This window comes from Hyperolius riggenbachi, chromosome 2, assembly GCF_040937935.1.
Source record: "Hyperolius riggenbachi isolate aHypRig1 chromosome 2, aHypRig1.pri, whole genome shotgun sequence".
NCBI lineage: Eukaryota > Metazoa > Chordata > Amphibia > Anura > Hyperoliidae > Hyperolius > Hyperolius riggenbachi.
The window spans coordinates 363,085,380-363,105,126 of NC_090647.1; the positions used below are offsets into that span (position 1 = coordinate 363,085,380).

At 43.4% G+C, this 19,747-nt stretch overlaps 1 protein-coding gene across 1 annotated transcript in view; it reads right to left on the minus strand.

Moving 5' to 3' along the window:
- The window catches only part of HIPK1 (homeodomain interacting protein kinase 1), a 139,853-nt gene that overhangs the window by 13,677 nt on the left and 106,429 nt on the right, over window positions 1-19,747 (minus strand). The window contains 6 exon segments of the mRNA XM_068266186.1: window positions 301-425; window positions 1,697-1,822; window positions 1,825-1,940; window positions 4,748-4,960; window positions 15,246-15,428; window positions 16,319-16,461. Of these exon segments, the coding sequence (XP_068122287.1) occupies window positions 301-425; window positions 1,697-1,822; window positions 1,825-1,940; window positions 4,748-4,960; window positions 15,246-15,428; window positions 16,319-16,461 (906 nt within the window).

Below are 19,747 nucleotides of genomic sequence, written 5' to 3' on the forward strand. Positions count from 1 at the left end.
TCTCCTCACCTGCCTATACAGGGGATGCCTGTGTGGTAACCCATGTTTGTGTGTATACTTTCTCACTGATCAGCTTTACTTTATTTATACTTAACTACACTACATTGGGCTCTCGGTTTCTCCAATTTTTGTACTTTGCAATCAAAGTTTTCCAGATTTCAGAGTATACCAAACATTTTTGTGATTTTCCAAATCGTGTACTTTGCATAAATTGCAACAAGTGGTTTCTGACCAGACTGCATGGAATGAGTAAACACTGGCATTAGGAAATAAGCATTTATTAAAAAATAGGACACATACCTGACTGAGGTTCAGAGGCTGCACTCCATTTACCATACGATGAGAACGATAGCCTGTTTGGGAGAAGCAGCTGCCAGAAGATTGCCCATGTGAAGATTTTGCCTTGACAGTACTGCCAATACCACCTGTGCAAAAATAAGATTTTGAAAGAGGGTAAAAAATATGTTAAAGCATTTCAGCTGCAAGTTCTGCACCTTACACATTTTCTAAAACAAGATGATTAGTCAAAACATGCTGAACAAGAGAAAGGATTCGTGCTCTGACCAGTCAACACCTGACATATACTGGCTGCAACAAACAATTGCTAACTTCCAGCTAGAGCAATATCCTGCCTCTATCTGGCCAGCAGACGCCAGTCAGCCAATCATGTGTACTGTCATACACCCTTGGCCTGCTGTTCATGTGGACCAGTGTTTGTGATATACTGGCTGCCTGAAGTCCAGTGACAAGCAATTTGCACCAACAGATAAGTAAAATTCACAAAGGTAGGGAATCTATAATTGGGGGGGGGAGCATGTGTGACGCCAGGACGTCAGCCATGGTGGTGGTGGTTTGGGTTCCCCGGCCATGTTCTCTTGCGGCACTCCTGGGCAGTGGATGCTTTGTGGGCGTGTCTGCGCTGCTCTTCATTTCTTGGGAGTGGCAAGGAGGCCTACATGCGGCACCCCCGTTATGATGCAATGTATATTGCGTGGGCCAACTCCTGCAGGAATAGCAGGGAGATTTAGATCCTGCATATTATAGTAAGCAAATGCAACAAGCAAACGCTTTGCCATTTTAATTAGTCAACTGACTTGAGGCAGCCAGTATATAAGTCAGATGTTGACTGGTCAGAGCACACATCCCTGTTTCTTGTGTAGCATATAGTCAAAGAGTAAGATGCTGACAGACCTTTCCAAGCAAAATACAAGTGTAATAGAAAAGAGAAGAACGAGTTTCTTCTGGAATGTTACAGGATTATGGGTTTTCCTTTAATGGAACACCGTGCTGTTACACAATCATTAAGAATTTATAAAATGTTATAAATATGGTGATCAGATGATATTATAGAACAGCTCTCTCTCTCTCTCTCTCTCTCTCTCTCTCTCTCTCTCTCTCTCTCTCTCTCTCTCTCTCTCTCTCTCTCTCTCTCTCTCTCTCTCTCTCTCTCTCTCTCTCTCTCTCTCTCTCTCTCTCTCTCTCTCTCTCTCTCTCTCTCTCTCTCTCTCTCTCTCTCTCTCTCTCTCTCTCTCTCTCTCTCTCTCTCTCTCTCTCTCTCTCTCTCTCTCTCTCTCTCTCTCTCTCTCTCTCTCTCTCTCTCTCTCTCTCTCTCTCTCTCTCTCTCTCTCTCTCTCTCTCTCTCTCTCTCTCTCTCTCTCTCTCTCTCTCTCTCTCTCTCTCTCTCTCTCTCTCTCACCTGACAGATGGTTGTCCACAATGCAATCATGAATCTGATTTTTCAGTGGAGGCACAATAATTGTGCGAGAGCTGGAATTTTGTGCATGAACTCCTCGGCTGCCAGGAATTTCAAAAACGCCACCACTCCATTAAGATTAGAGAGATGCTCTGGCACATATGGACTACTGATGGAAGAGTCTGAATCTGGAGAGTCATTCACCGTAACGTAACTTATGACATTTGATCTCATCTTCATACCGGAACTATAGAAAAAAGGAATGGTTACAAAATAGTCAATCTTTAATGTTTAACCACTTAAGGATTGCAGTCTTAAAACCCCCTGCTTAAAAAGCTGCTGTGATTTTTAGTTTTTATTATATCAAAAAAAGACATGAATTTTGTCAAAAAAAAGGTTTTTTTTTACATTTCCGTGCTGACATTTTTCAAAGTAAAGTTTCTATATACATTTGTGTCTAAATTTATTGTGCTACATGTCTGATCAATAGACACTTATTGGATTTTTTTTTGGGCGGGGGGGTGGTGTAAAAGTTATAGCGTTTACACACTATGGTGCAAAAAGTGAATTTCCCCAGTTTGAAGCACCTCTGACTTGTCTGAGCACCTGCCATGTTTCATGAGGTGCTAGAATTCCAGGATAGCATAAATACCCCCCAAATGCCCCCATTTTGGAAATAAGATATCCCAAAGTATTCACTAAGAGGCATGGTGAGTTCATAGAAGATTTTATTTTGCCACAAGTTAGCGGTAAATGACACTTTGTGACAAAAAAATAAAAAAAAAAGATTTCTGCTAACTTGTGACAAAAAGAAATCTGCCACGGACTCACCATGCCTCTCTCTGAATACTTTGGGGTGTGCTTACTGTCCTGACATTTTGGGGGTGCTTAATTGTAAGCACCCTGTAAAGCCTAAAGGTGCTCATAGGACTTTGGGCCCCTTAGCGCACCTAGGCTGCAAGAAGTGAAATAGTATAATGTGTTTTGGGGTGTATTTTTACACATACCCATGCTGGGGGGGGGGGGGGGGGGGAGATCTCTTTTTTTTTTTTTTCCACACAGTTGTCCATTTACAGACATATTTCTCCCACCCAGCATGAGTATGTGTAAAAATACACCCCAGTATTACGGCGATACCATGTGTGATACTTTTTGGGCAGCCTAGTTGCGCAAAGGGCCCAAAGTCCAATGAGTACCTTTAGGCTTTACAGGGGTGCTCACACTTTAGCACACCCCCACATGCCAGGACAGTTAAACCCCACAAATGACCCCAGAAATTTTGGAAAGAAAACAGTCCAAGGTATCCCATGAGGGCCATGGTGAGTTCATAGAAAATTTAATTTTTTTGTCACAAGTTAGCGGAAAATGACACTTTGTGAAAAAAACAAAAACAAATTCTGCTAACTTGTGACAAAAATAAAATCTTCTATGAACTTACCATGCACCTCAACGGAATACTTTGAGGTGTCTTTCCAAAATGGCGTCATTCGTGGGGTTTGTCCTGGCATTTTAGACTGATTGATAGGTGATCAGTAGGTAATTACAGGGGAGAATATAAGCAAGCAATGCACTGGCGATCGGCGGGGGGGGGGGGGGGGTCTGTGGGCAATCTGAGGGTGTGGGCGGGTGATTGGGTGTCCGCAAGGGGCAGATTAGGGTCTAATCTGATGGGTAGCAGTGACAGGTGGTGATTGATGGGTGATCAGTGGGTGTTTAGAGGGAGAACAGATTTAAACAATGCACTTGGGAGGTGATCTGAAGGCAGGTCTGAAGGTGTGGGTGGGTGATCAGATGCCCGCAAGGGGAAGGTTAGGGTCTTAACTGATGGGTAGCAGTGACAGGTGGTGATTGACAGGTGATCAGTGGGTGATTGCACGGGAGAATAGATGTATAGAGTACACGGGTGGGGGGTTTAATCTGAGGGTGTGTGTGGGGGAGGGATGATCAGGAGCCCCTAGGGGGCAGTTTAGGACCTGATCTAAAGGATAGCGTTGACAGATAGTGACAGGGGGTAGATTGGTGGGTGATTAGGTACAAACAGTGGGCCGCCAATTGGTAGTGAGCGGTCAGCAAGTGGTTAAGATCCATGTACAGATGGAAGCTATAGTGTACTTTATTAAAGTGAACCTTAACTCACGGGGAAAAAAAGAAAGGTTTCAGTTACCTGGGGCTTCCCCAAGCCCCCTGCAGCCATCCTGTGCTCTCACAGCTCCTTGAGCATCCTCCGTTCCCGCCGGGGGTTAGCTTCGTTTTCTCTGGCAACGTGTACACTTCTTCGCTTTCCCAGCCATCAAGCGTGTCCTGCGCAGGCACAAGCAACTGTGCATGAATCGCTTGCGGCGGGGAAGGCGGAGAAGAGTACACGTTACTGGAGGCCGACTGTCGGCCAAAAACGAAACTCACGGCGCAAGAGCTTAAACAAAAAACCTTAGAAAAGCATGTTTTGCAGGAAACCACGCACAGGTGGAGTAATTATTGTAGCAGGAGAGCCAATTACCTACCTCTGTGATTTATACAAAACATGCACTGCTGGTGGGCCTTGAGGACAGGGCTGGGGGAGCACTGCTCTAGGTCACTTAACAGTGGTTTGACAATGCAGTAAACGTCATGAAAATGCAAAACTCACAAACCCATTCATGAGTTTTTTTATTCATGCATTTTAATTCACTAACTAGTGTGAATGAGCCCTAACAGAGCTTACTTAGTGGATGCTACAGCCAGGACATGAAAACTACTGTTGCACTGCAAAAACTATAAACTGGAAATATTCACATAATCAGTTGGAGTCGGTTATCTTCAGTAAGCCGCACAATCAGAAGTTTAGTTATTAGTTTCTGTTCTAAATAGTTAGAAGCCCAATCTGAGCACCTATGTTTATAACTACCATTTTCAACAATGGATACTCCTTTTAACATTTTAAGACACTGGCTATGCCTGGGCAGCACAAATGAGCAATATTGATAGGAATTTAATAAATTTACAAATAACACGGAATTGTAGGGCCAGGTTTAGACTAGTATAAAAAATAAATAAAAAAAATGAATGCCAATGTACCTTCCCGGCTTGTACTTGCTATCCTCTTCCTCATCTGTGTCACTGCGAATGGTGATAACACTTACAGGTGGGCTGGGAGTATCTGGAATCACAATTGGCTGCCGTTGCTCTTGGAGAGGAAGTAGTGGGTTATAGGAAGTGGATGCATGAAGTGGGCTGCTACCAACCAACGAGTAAACTTGCGGTGGAATAACATCCAAAGCAGAAAGAGTTCTGAACAAAAAAACAAAACAAAGCATTAATGCCACACACAATCAGTTTGAGAGTAAAGTTCAGTCAATTAAAGCGGACCTGAACTCAGAATGTCATCTCTGCTCTAAAAGATAAACCGCATAATAAACTTTAAAAACAAACAAACAAGATTTGTTACAGCTGATACAAATCCTAAAAAATAAATCTGCACTGTTTCTACTTCCTAATTCATGGAAGCAGACATTAACATTCTGTGCTTTCAAATGAGCGCATCTGCCATCTCTGTCATGGCTGACAGGTGACACCGGAAAGATCAAATTAGAACTTGTTCAGGTCTACTTTAAAAAATTCATGTTAGGGTATAAGGTCAGGTTTCTATTCTTTTAGTAGTGGAAAGATTATTCTTGAGTGCAAATTTCAAGCTAGAGATATCCCAAATCTACCAAGAGATTGTTCCAGCACAGCATCATAAACCTCATCTGCTGGTGAAAAAAAAAAAAAAAAAACAACTACATTTGTTGCTGCATTGGCACACCTTTAAGCTAAAGTGAATTGGCTTAAATGGACCATGGTTTCAATGATATTGTTCTGAAGATGTCAGATTTTCAATGGAATTTACAGTTAAATGTCTGACCATAGGCTGTTTAAAAAAAAATAAAAAAAAAAAAATAGGCGTGTCATTTAAATCACAGTGCACAACCAAAATCACAAGTTCCACCTGAACAAGTGAAGTGAGGACAGCAATAGAATTTATAGAAGTCTATAAAAAAGATGCAACATTAAATTCCCTACACCAGTGTTTCACGTATCAATATTTGTGCCATCCATATCAGTGATATTCATAATAGAGCACATTTTCTACTGTCTCAAGTGCACCACCTCCATACACCGTGTAGTTATACCTGCTTATGCTGCCTCTTACATCTCAGCAAACAGTTTACTCTGTCCCTCAGGTTTTTAGGGTAAGGATCCTCTCTTTTTCCATGCATACCTAAACCATAAGAGATCGATCATCTCATGAAAACAATATTGTCTACTACAAGGCTACTAGTGACCACTGCAGCATGCGATTTTGCCCTGTGGTCCAAACACGCTGCTAACTAGTCCCTGTCTATTCAACAAATTAGGGCTCTTTTCCATACAACTCTGCGTGTCACTCCTGGCAGGGCTTGCGATCACATTTATTATACTGAATGAGATCATGGGCTGAATCACCCCGAAATGCAGCAAACCATGCACGGTGATTCAGCCGTGAATCGCCTCGTATGAATGGAAATGGCAGACAGTGCAGTCTATGCACTGTCTGCTGTCCCTGCAATCGCGTTTCCATAAGTGCGGCTAAAAAGCACGCTGTATGCAAACAAGCCCTTAAAGGAGTTATTAGCAAAAATATCAAAAATTAGCTTTACTTACCTGGGGCTTTCTCCAGCCCCTTGCAGCCGACTGTCCCACGCCAACCCGGTCTCCGCACTTGCTGCGCAGGCCGACCCCGAGGTAGTCATCACTGCGCCTGCGCGACCTGCCACTGTCACTCAAGCACACGCTGTAAGCAGCTTACTGCACAGGCGCAGTAGTTCTGCGCCTGAGCAGTAAGCCACGTACAACATGGGCTTGGGTGACAGCAGCAGTTCACGCAGGCGCAGTGAGGACGACCTCGGGGTCAGCCTGCGCAGCAAGTGCGGAGACCGGGACGGCGGCGAGCGGTCTGCGTGGGACAGTCGGCTGCAAAGGGCTGGAGAAAGCCCCAGGTGAGTAAAGCTCATTTTTTATATTTTCGCTGATAACTCCTTTAAGGTCAAAGTCCTGGGACCAGGTCACACTGTGTTGGAAAGCCCTCTTTTGTTGACTATACAGCAAAGCACTTTGAAGCAGTGACGGCTCCAGCTTCCAAATTTTGGGGGGGGGCTCGAAAGGGGCACAATGGCTGGCGGGGCTCAAATGGGGAACTTGCCACGGCCACAGAAGTGGGTGTGGTCATGACATCATGTGGGCGGGGCTAACTGTAATGTAGTTGTACCAGCTAATGTAGTTACATAAAATAAAAAGATGAAGTAAATGCACGTAATGACAGACAGCCTTTCACCAGTAAATGCATGTAATGAGAGACAGCCTTTCAATAGTAAATGCATGTAATGAGAGACAGTGTTTCACCAGTAAATGCACATAAGAGACAGCCTTTGACCAGTAAATGTACATAATGAGACAGCGTTTCCCCACTAAATGCACATAAGAGACAGCCTTTCACCAGTAAATGCATGTATTGAGAGACAGCCTTTCACCAGTAAATGCACGTAATGAGAGACAGCTTTTCCCCACTAAATGCACATAAGAGACAGCCTTTCCCTAGTAAATGCATGTAATAAGAGACAGCCTTTCACCAGTAAATGCACATAAGAGACAGCTTTTCACCAGTAAATGTACGTAATGAGAGACAGCGTTTCACCACTAAATGCACATAAGAGACAGCCTTTAACTAGTAAATGCACGTAATGAGAGACAGCGTTTCACCACAAAATGCATGTAATAAGAGACAGTGTTTCACCAGTTAATGCACATAATGACAGACAGCCTTTCACCAGTAAATGCATGTAATGATCTAGATGTCCCCAGTATATGTAGCCAGGGGTATATGTGCCCAGTATATGTAGTCAGGGGTATATGTCCCAGTGTATGTAGCCAGTGGTATATGTGCCCAGTATATGTAGCCAGAGGTATGTGTGCCCAGTATATGTAGCCAGAGGTATGTGTGCCCAGTATATGTAGCCAGAGGTATATGTGCCCAGTATATGTAGCCAGAGGTATATGTGCCCAGTATATGTAGCCAGGTGTATAGTTGTCCCCAGTATAGGTAGGTAGGACTTACCATGTGTCTAGGTGTCCCCAGGCAGGGAGGGGTGGAAGCGGAGAGAAGAGGAAGCCGTGTGGACAGCGGCGGAGAAGGGGGCAGTCTCCCCCCTTCCCTCACCTTGGGGCTCCCACTCTCTGCCTCGCTCCCCCCTCAGATATCAGCGGCTGGCGTCAGAAGACTTCCTCTCTTCCCAGCGCGGGAGAGAGAGATGGATCTGTGCGCCTCTACTCGGATCTAGACTAGACCAGAGCGGCGCACAGATCAGCCGCGCTGGGAAGAGGGTGAGTCTTCTGACGCCAGCCGCTATCTGAGGGGGGAGTGAGGCAGAGTGTGGGAGCCCCAAGGTGAGGGAAGGGGGGAGACGGCCCCCTTCTCCGCCGCTGTCCACACGGCTTCCTCTTCTCTCCGCTTCCATCCCTCCTGCTGCTCGGCAGCCCTGCGGAGGGGGGGGCTTTTGCAGGGGCTGACAGCTTGTCAGCTGGGGCTTAAGCCTGGGTAAGCCCCAGTGTAGCGCCGCCACTGCTTTGAAGCAGTGGACTGGTTTGACAGAAATAAAAGCCTGCCAATCATTTGCATCCTCTACTCCACTTTCAGCCTTTTATTCCCCCTCAGTCACTTGCATCTTCCCTTCGAATTATTGCCAGCATCCTCCTTTCTGCGCTCCCCTTCTAAATCTAGCCTCACCCCTCACTCACAACCAGCACTCTGCCTTCCCTTGTTTATTTCCAGATTCCACCACTGCCTCTGTCGATTATCTTCTCACTCCAATCTTCTCTCTCCCTTTCACCTCTAGCATCCTCACAATAACCTTAACGTGACACTGAAGCAAAAGAAACCTTATGATATAATGAATTGTATTTATAGCATGGATAATTAATAGAACATTAGTAGCAAAGAAAATGGTCTCATTTTTTTTTTCCATTATATAGTTTTTTGTTTTTTTATAACTGCATCATTCTCTAATATTTGCAGTTCACACACTACACAGCATTTTAAATGATTTCACAGAGCACAGCCAATTACCTTTTTCAACCTTCCTCTGTAGTAAAACTTTAAACAAAAATGCAGTGAGAGACGGTTAAAGCGGAGCTGTCAGCCATACTATCTCAGAAAAAAAACACATCAGTAGATAAATACTTGTTCTACTTACATATGTATTGCACTGTCCACGTTTTGATTTTAGTGATTTTTCTACAGATAAAAAAAAAAGACCACATTTACTTACGGTAAAGTCTTTTCCAGTAGTCTGAAGGACAGCACCCCTTCTTGAGACTTGTCTCTCCACCCCACCGCTGGACAGGAAGCTAAAAGACAAAAAATTTGCATAGCAGATATGCGGCAGCATAAATACCCCCCAGCTCACCTAGAGCCCTCAGTTATAAAAAAGATTATACGGACGTATGCACGTAACAAAAACAACCCAATTTGTATATTTACCTTAATATTTCCCACACAGGGTGGGTCGCAGGGGTGCTGTCCTTCAGACTACTGGAAAAGACTTTACCGTAAGTAAATGTGGTCTTTCCCAGGACGTCTTTCAGGACAGCACCCCTTCTTGAGAGATAGACAAGATGAAATCTTAGGGTGGGACCACTGCTTGAAGAACCCTTCTGCCAAAACTTAAGTCTGCACTGGATAAGACATTAAGCCTGTAGTGCCTGACAAAAGTATTTTGACTGGACCAGGTGGCCGCTCTGCAAATCTGTTCGATGGATGCACCAGCCCTCTCTGCCCAGGATGTGGATACACCCCTTGTTGAATGAGCCCTGATTGGAGTAGTAAGTAGTTTATCTTGAGATCTGTAAGAAGTAGCAATAGCTTCTTTAATCCATCTGGCCAATGTAGCTTTGGAGGCTTGTTTCCCTCTAGATATTCCTCCATACAGTATCAACATTGAATCAGATTTCCTCCATTCCTTAGTTCTTTCAAGGTAATGAATTACACATCTTCTTACATCTAGACAGTGTAAACGTTTTTCCTTCTCATTGGTCGGATTAGCACAAAAAGAAGGTAAAAATATCTCCTGGGACCTGTGGAATTTAGATACAACTTTAGGGAGAAATGCGTTGTCTAATTTCAGTGTAATCCGATCGTCTGCAATAATACAATATGGTTCTTGAATCGACAAAGCCTGAAGTTAGCCATCACATCAGCCAGGAGAATTGGTGAACAAAAAGGTGGTTTTTAAAGAAAGAAATTTATCGGATATTTCCTTTATGGGTTCGAATGGTGGTTCACACATAGCCTGGAGAACAGTATTTAAGTCCCATGAGGGAATTTGAGAACGAACTAACGGCCGAATTCTCTTCAGAGCCTGAAAAAAATCTGATAAAGTATTCTTCTGCCGCCAGTTTCCTTTCCAAGAAGACACTGATTGCAGATGTCTGAACCTTCAAGGTACTGACACTCAATCCTTTTTGTAATCCCTGTTGAAGAAATTCAAGCACTGATGTAGATAAAGATAAATCTAAAGATTTCTCTTTACACCAATTCAAATACACTGTCCATGTCTTATTATAAATATTTCTGGTTACTTTTTTACGACATTGTATCAGGGTTTCGGATAATCTATCCGAGAATCCTCTTGCCTTCAAGATTCTCCACTCAGCCTCCATGCTGTAAGGTGAAGAAGTTGAAGGTTTGGGTGAAAGGCTATGCCCTGCTGTAGTAGATCCTGTCGATTCTGAAGAGTAATTGGCTGACATACTGTCAATTTCTGTAACAACGTGAACCACGGTCTCTTCGGCCAACAGGGGGCTATCAGGATCATGTGAGCTTGATCCTGTATAATTTTGTTCAGAACCTGTGGAATGAGTGATATTGGGGGAAAACTGTTCTTCAACTGTGTTCCCCAATTTATTGAAAAAGCATCCACTGCCCAACTTGGCATTGTCCCTGTTGGCAAAGAGGTCCACTTCTGGGGACCCCCATTGATCCCCGATTTCCTGAAAAACTGTCGGATTTAGGGACCACTCGTCCTGCTTCAGAGGGGACCTGCTTAAGAAGTCCGCCAACTGGTTGGCTGTACCCTTTAGATGTCGGGCCTTTATGGACATTAGATTCTTTTCTGCCCAATTCAGGATTTGTCTGGTTTGGGACCACAGTAATTAACTTCTTGTCCCTCCCTGACGTTTCAGATAAGCTACCACGCTGCTGTTGTCTGTCCTTATCAGCACATGACACTGTCTTATGTCTTGACTGAAATTTTGTAGAGCCAACCAAACAGCCTGAAGCTCCCTGCTGTTTGATGACCTGGTTCTCATCCTGTTGGACCACTGTCCCTGAGCTGGACGACCATCCATGTGTGCTCCCCAACCCCATAGACTGGCGTCCGTTATCACTAACTGAGATGGATAATGCCACAGCCGACCCTCTGATAGATGTGTGAGATCTTGCCACCACATGAGTGATACTTTTACTTTGTAAGGAATGAACACCTTCTTGTCTAGAAGTTTTAGATCCCTGTTCCATTCTGTCAGAATCCAAATTTGCAAAGTCCTGGCATGGAATTGACCCCACTGAACGGCCGGAAAGGCAGAAGTTAGGAGTCCCAGAACCGCCATTGCTTTTCTGAGGGAGATGTAGTGGGCCTGCTGGAAAGAAGAAACAGTATTAAGTATTGCAGAAACCTTCCTCTCTGGTAATAAAAGCTTTTCACTAGTAGTGGAAATATTGAACCCTAAAAATTCCATGAGCTGGGAAGGAATTAGGGATGATTTAGAGTAGTTAATAAGCCATCCTATTGACTGCAAAAAGGCCATAGTGGATTCTACCTGTAGCAACACTGAGTCTTTAGATTGTCCCCAAATCAATAAATCATCCAGATAACTAAGAACCGATATGGACCTGCCCCTGATAACTGCTAATACTTCCGACAGAATCTTTGTGAAGAGCCAAGGAGCAGAAGAGATGCCGAAAGGTAGAGCATTAAACTGGAAGTGTCTTACCTTTCCCTCTAGGTGCACTGCAAATCTGAGAAATTGTGAGTTCAGATGAATTGGAACATGCAGGTATGCATCCTTTAAGTCCAGAGATGCCAGGAAACAATCTTTCTGTAAGAGAGTTATCACAGAGTAGAGTAAATATTGTCCATTCTAAATCTTCTGTATCTTATTGATTTGTTTAGTTCCTTTAGATTCAGGATAAATCGAAACTCTCCCTGAGGCTTCTTTACCAGGAACACTGGGGAGTAACACCCCAACCCCTGTTGACATCTTGGAACCTCCCTGATCACTCTGTAGCAGAGAGTATATTTCCCTTTCCAATGCTAGACGCTGTACAGTGTCCTTTGGAATTGGACAAACAAAAAACTTTTGAGGAGGTGTCTGCGCGAACTCTATACTGTACCCCTCTAGAATTATTTTTAATAGCCACTGATTTTGAAAAGTTTCCTGCCATCTCTCGTAAAAGTGGGTAAGCCTTCCCCCCACTGGGATGCTGGCGTCATTGTTTATTAGTCTGGGTAGAAGAATGAGTGGTAAAGCCTGGTTTACCCTTCTGTACTTTATAGGGGGCCCATCTTTTCTTGGTATGGGGCTTATTATCAGACTCTGGCTTTGTGTTGGCACGAAAGGAACGTTTAGAAGGAAAAACTCCTTTTAACAGGAAAGTTCTTCTTGACGTCAGCAGTTCTGTCTAATGTCTCATCTAGCTTAGATCCGAATAAAAATTCTCCCTCACAAGGGATTCCACATAGTTTGGCTTTGGAGGAATTGTCTCCCTTCCATGTTTTGACCCAAACTCCACGCCTGGCTGAGTTGACTAATGCAGTAGTCCTGGCAGTAAGTTTCACTGTGTCGTCTGCTGCATCAGTCATATAATTTGTGGCATTAAATAGGTTAGGAAAATCTTGTAAGATTTCCTCTCTAGGTACTCCTGTGGCGATCTTATTTTGAGTCTCTATTAACCAGGTTCTAAGGGATCTACCTACAGCCGTAGACGCCACTGCGGGTTTGAATGTAAGTGAGGAGGACTCCCACGCTCTCCTTAGAATATTATCGGTCTTTTTGTCTATTGGGTCTTTGAGGTGCCCGAAGTCCTCAAAGAGTAAATCTGTATTCTTTGAAACTCTAGACAAAAGCTGGATCAAGTTTCGGAGAGGGACCCCAGAATTTCTGATCCTCAGCGGAAAAAGGGTACCGCCTGTTAAGGGTCCTTGGCCAAAAAGCCAGTTTCTCAGGGTTATCCCACTCCCTTCTTATCATATTTTTTAGGGAAGAATGAACCGGGATAACCGAGGAATGAGGATCAGATAGACTCTCATACATTTGATCTAACTGCGATAGAGATTTCTTCTCTGATTCGATGCCCATAGTATTATGCATGGCAGATAATAGATCGTTAATAAGATCAGGTGAAAAGGCAAATTTTTGATTTTTCCCTGATCTCTCTCCTTCCTCATCCTCAGAAATTTCCTCGAAGGATGAAATTTCTAACTCCCCCTCAGATAATTCGGATCCCACCGATTCCTCAGCCCTCCTCTTCCTAGAAACTGGTGTGGGAACTAAGGAGACTAGAGGGGATCCTGGAGGAGGATTAGGATCCTCAGGCTGCGCCACTTGCTGCGTTTGTAGAGAGCCCGGGATATAGGATGATGATGATGCTATGGCGGAATCCTTGATTTCCTTAATAGCTGTGGTCATTTCTGATCTCATCCATCCCATTAGATCCTTAAATATCACAGGAGATTCATTTTTCACTATTTTATCAGTGCAATGGTGACATAATTTTCGGTTTGAGGACATCTTTGTATTGCATAATGGACATTTCTTTTCCCCCTTTAGAATAAGATGTAGAAGTAGATGCAGATGATGAATGGTGCTGGGAACTTGATTTATCCTTTTTAGGCTACAATAAAGCAGAATATGGACTAGATTAGTGAAGCTCTTAAACAGCACCATTCCAAACCCCATCATACATCTATACCCCCGGTATCAGAGCACCCCTGTGCCGCTTACCAGAGAGGGTTCAGCGCCAGACTCAGCAGATAGCAGTGGAGTAGGGCCTGTAGCGTCCTCCATGTTGCCAAGAGGTGGGAACATGTACTGCTAATCATTTAAATAGTGTTGGGTAATTTACCTTATTGCCTAGTATCCATCCAGGTGCGCCGAATTGCCCCTGCAAATGACGCTTCCTACTTCCGGTCACGCGGGACGCAGCGCGTGACGCACTTCTGGTACACGGCCGGAATTTCCTTTGCGTGCCCATGCGCGTATAAAGGTTCTGCCAAGTTGGGAGAAGCCTCCTCCACGCTGTCCGAGCTGCACGCCGGCTCCCCTGACTAGCTCCAGCTGCAGCCCGCAACAACGCTGCCCCTGCCGCCTGACAATGATGGCACTGCGGAGGATCTCCATGCGTTCCGTCCGGGACAGAAAAACAACTGAGGGCTCTAGGTGAGCTGGGGGGTATTTATGCTGCCGCATATCTGCTATGCAAATTTTTTATCTTTTAGCTTCCTGTCCAGCGGTGGGGTGGAGAGACAAGTCTCAAGAAGGGGTGCTGTCCTGAAAGACGTCCTGGGAAAAATCCTTAGCATTTCCCATTTTAAGTGTGGCTATTTTGAAGCAAATTCTGATGTCATTTCCTCCCTTAGTCTCCTCTGTCTGGTTTGCCTGCCCTTCACTATAGAAAGTGCATTGTCTCAGCATGAGAAATATTGGCCAGAGAGGAACAGAGGTGTAGGAGGAGAAAACAGGAGGGAAAGAGGCTTCAGCCAATCATGCTGCATTACTTGAGTGAGGGGGGGGGGGGGGGCAGGGGAGTACAGAAGCAAAGAAAAAAAAAAAAAAAAAACCAACCCAGCATGCCCTGCAAGTTCCTTTTTGTGTGTACCAAATAACACCACGAGACTCATCTGTGCTGCTAATGTTTTATTTCTCAGCTGTACTACACATACAAATCATGTAAGTTTATTTTCATTTCAGTTTCCCTTTAAAGGACAACTGAAGCGAGGTATATGGAGGTTGCCCTATTTCCTTCTAAGCAATATTAGTTGCCTGGCAGTCCTGCTAAACCTTTGCCACTAATACTTTTAGCCATAGACTTTGAACAAGCATATGCAGATCAGGTTTTTCTGTCATGCAGACTTGGACAACAAGAGAGCACAGCATACCATAGTCATCCACACTGCTACCATCCAGTGGCTGTTCAAAGTATGTAATTTTACACAAAACAGACCACCAGGTGGCAGTAGTGAGAAGGGCTGCAGACGTCTCTCTGCTTCTCTCCAGCAGAGTCAAATGAGGCTACTCATAGCATTCCAGAGTTCAGGACACTGGGCAGTTGGTCGAGACCCCCCCCCCCATCTCAGCACATGCAGTGGCCCAGCACCAGAAGACCTCAATCAATGTCCTCTTCATTTTATGAACATTAACTTTGGGTGGTCATTGATGGAATATGCAGAATCTGTAGGGAAATGTAGATTAGGCACAACGACAAGTTTATTAAAGCAACCCTTACTTGGCATTCTGGGATTGATGCGGCTTGTTTTTCTTTGATGACACGTTTCCACTTTGTTGCTGTCGTACAACATGAGCGACCCCCACATTTAAAGGCTGGGCTGCAGCCAAGGTCACATGGTTAGCAAGTAATGATGGCTGCTGCATCAGTGCACTATATTGGTTTCCATGGGAATGCACATTTCTATCAGAGAAAAGATAAGCATACGCTAAGTACCACAACTTATTCTGATGCATGCTTATTACTTTGGTATAGCAATTTTAATTCTTCCTTTACTTAGTTTATGAGTTAAGCTAGTAGAATACACAACCCCTACAGCAAATAATGAAAAAAATAAATAAAAAACAAACAAGTCTATTGAAAATACCCAGCTAAACAGAAGAATACATTGGCATCTGACAAATCTTTCAAGTACAACCAGCTTGAATATTTGGAAAGGCTGGCAAAAGTATGATAAATACATGATAAAGTTAGTGGTAGCCTTAAAGGAAACAGATCACCTAATTATAAATGGTTAGTAAATGATGTTCCATAGGATGGGTTTGGCAGGAATAACTTAGGGGGCGCTGCTCCCTAGTCACCCATCTTTATGATGGCATTTATCTTCTTTCAGAAAGCCCCACAAGTGCCTCAGACTGAAATTCCCGGTGTTTCGAGTCCTTGGCCACCGCAATGCATGTTGGGAGATGTAGTCCTTCGATGGAGTACATCTCCCAGATTGGGGGCTAGGGAGCAGTCCCCCAAAGACAAGTAATGCCTGCCAACTCTGCTGCCACTATCTTCAATTATATTTTGTGATATGAAGCACAACAGTATGCAAGCCAGAACATGGACAACACTGCCCTTAGCAACTGACAGGTTTATGTTAGAATTACACGTTTTGTTGGATTTTTCTACACCCAAACCCACAGAACTGATTGTAAAATACAACATCTATAATAAGTAGAAGTAGAAGTTTTTTGGTCCTTTAACTATACAAATATATGTTCTAGAAGATTTGCCTAAATGGATGATCTTAGATAAGCAACCTAAACAAAGCCACAAAACTCAAAACAATTTGTTAGAAAACTTACCTCCAGTCTGCAAGCTGCTGGTTACTTCCGAGAGTTTCAGGAATCATGGCTGTTGGCTGAACAGAATTGTGAAGGGCTACACCAGGTAGTTGCTGCCACGTAGAGGGTAATAAAATCTGCTGTGTTCCACCAGGCCATGCCTGCTGGAATACACAAGGGGAGGGGAAGAAAAGTGCAATTTCTTAGTCAACGATAAAACATGCAACTTTCTCTATTAGACAGTGGATTATTATCTTGCAGAAATACCAACCAAGACGGGTCATATGATCATTACATACGCAGTGCTGTGTTGCAGAAGCTTGGAAAATTCAACATCCTAGTCAATTCTTCCGATCTAAAGGTTATTATGCTGTTGTGTATCTTTTAGAGCAGAGAGAATGTTCTGAGTTCAGGTCCACTTTAAAGCCCCTGAACTAAAAATAAATTGATGTGATCTGTAGTCCTACTCCTAAAATACAACATCTCTGGAATCTCAGTCACATTCTTAACTTTAAAACTCAAAATAGTTTACGATTTTTGAAGTATTTTACAGCTCCCTTCTTGAACCACTTTGAACCCAACTATCAAAATAAAGATAGTCCATTTACAGACTTGTCTCCTTGCACTAGTCCGTGTTAAGGTGCATACACACATGCGCACAATTTGCATCGCCTATAATACTTGATTCTGCAATTGACGCTGCAGAGCCCCAATGCTGTTCAGGCGCATTGCTGGGCAACAGTCGAGCGATGTGTTCTGTGTCTATACAGATGGAAGGGAAGAGGACAGTGCCATAAACAAGGGAGTGCATTTTGTAGCTGGGTAAAGAGGGGAACAATTTCTGCCAGACCTTCGTGAAACCTGTACACATGCTAGCAGAGATGCCTCCGGCGAGCTGCTCTGACCGATAGCATTCTAGATCGTGTACAAGGCTTCAGATCACATCTCTATGGAGATATGATTGACTATTAACCCCACCGCTGCCAGTTATTGAAGTGTTTTATTATGGATATTTGTGTTGTAGGAATAAATAACTATTTGTAAGTAAAAATGGTGAAGTATATTAAGATAATGGTGAATCACATCTTAACGTACATTTTGCTGTATCTAGCTACACGTCAAAGGAATTAAGTCAAAATATGGATTATTGTATTTATGTACATTTGAAATTGAGATTTATATTTTATCCTTTAACTTGTGTAAATTTCCTAAAAGATCTATACATCATATAGAAACAGCAAGGTCTGCAGAACCATATTTAGTACAATGTTTTTTTGGTTTTGTTTTTTATATCACATTTAACAAAAAAAAAAAAACACTTTCCAGTGCAAGGTTTGTTTTCAGAGTTGCACAATTTAGGCACGAGTACCTGAAAAAGCATGCCAGACCTGTAAAACACATGGTCTAGCACAAAGTGGTGGTTGATTGCCAATATTGGCTTTTGCACCTATCCAGGTAAGAGCATCTAAAGTGAAGTCTTCAGACCCTCATCCTATTTTCCTATTCATCCTCTACTGTGCCTACGCCGCTGTCAATCACCTCCACGTGGTCTGGAACCTACTGTGCCTGCGCAGTACACTCCGGACCACATGGAGGTGATTGACAACGGTACTCGCGCAGTAGAGGACGGCCTGGAGGTTGTCCTGTGCACTGTTGGGGGCCAGCGGCTGAGTGGAGCTGTGGCAAGGGACATAGCGGCTGCCAGGGGCTGGAGGAAGCCCCGGGTAAGTAGTACTCTGGGTAGCAGTTGCTTGACGACTCCTTTAAATACCCTCTTGTGGCAGCAATATGAAAAAGACTCACAGAAACCCCTGCCTAAAACCCATCCCTGCTCTCAAAATTGTGGCAAACTGCCAGAAGGTTTGGCAATCACGTACTAGTCAGTCCTCGTTCACAATAGGGACATTTGTGCGCTTTTCACAGCACATCGCCCTGTGCGTTCTGCAAGATATTGATTTTTCCATGTAATTAAATTGTGCCTGGTTCACATCTATGCACTGAGCAGCGTTACAAATCTGTAATGTTGCATGCATTTCTGTGCGTTGAGCTGTAAAGCGCACATCAACGCAGGTGAATGGGTGCTCTTTTTTAGTGCATAGAAGCGCATGCGATTTTTACCCCCATTTGAAACCGGAAAAAAAAAATTTACATATGAAAACAGCTTTATTGACAACTGCTACAATAAACAAACATGGTTAAAAAAATGCAACGCACAGAAACGCGCACAAGTGTGTGCGTTTTTTACCATGTGCTTCTTTTATACGTTTCTCAGCGCACCAAATGTCAACGAGGCCTAAAAGCCCAAACAAAAATAAACCCACATTTCTGAAAGCATTCCCATTCTTAAGATTAGCATTATAGTCATCTTTGGGGGGATGGAAAACACGTCAACATGAACTGTAGTCTGGCACATTGTTCTTACTTGGGGTGTCACTTATATTTATCACTGTATATTGATTTGCCCTGGTCAAATTTCTATTTCTTTATATAACAAGAAGTCACAGGTCCAAAAAGCTAACTGTAGAGGAAAGAATTCTTGTCAGGGGTTGTGCTGGATGCAGAATCATCTGTATTACTAGGATGCACAAGGTGAGTGGGCTGGGGGACATTCTGAAAACTCCCCAAGTATATTCCTACACCAAAAATACTTGCCATAAAGAAAAGGATAGTAAGTGCCCATTCCCACTATAAAAACGGTAGCGCTACTGTTTTGCGTGGGTGACTTTACCACGATTTGCTCGGTAAAATCACTGCTCACACTTTTTCTATTCAGAGTGATCGCGGTCGCGCCAGAATCGCAGCAAAATGCTTCATGTAATGAGTTTTGTGATTGGCGCTAATCGCAAAACAGCGATCAGCGACAATCACGGCAGTGAGAACACTGCCATAGGTTACAATAGCACTAGCACTTTAAAAAGCGCTAGCGCTTTGGCGATTAGCGGGAATCGCCCACTAATCGCCATAGTATGAACTTATTCTAATTTAATTCTAAGACTTATTTTAATCCATTTCTGTAGTGATCATTTTGCTGTATGCTGAAATTCATAAATGGCAGAACCAAACCATTTGTTACTGTTTTACAATCACTGAGGCCAGATCCACACTATAAGCGCATTTAAACGCTTTAGAGCTTTTAAAAAATTTCTCCTATTCACTTTCATTAAAATCTCGGTAAAAATCACTGCGATTTTTCACATAAGTGGTGATTTTTATTGCAATTTTAATGAACGTGAATGGGAGAAATTTTTAAAAAGCGCTCAGAAAGCGCTAATCAAATTGCTTATAGTGTAGATCCGGCCTAATCGTTTGAGGAATGCTCAATGGGCGACACGCAGCATTAACACTGACGTGAACACGGCAAAAACCCAATGGTTTCCAGTGTTTCTTCATCTACTTTCTTTACTGTTGTGTTATGCTGTTATGAACATTTTTCCCTTTTTTGATATTTGC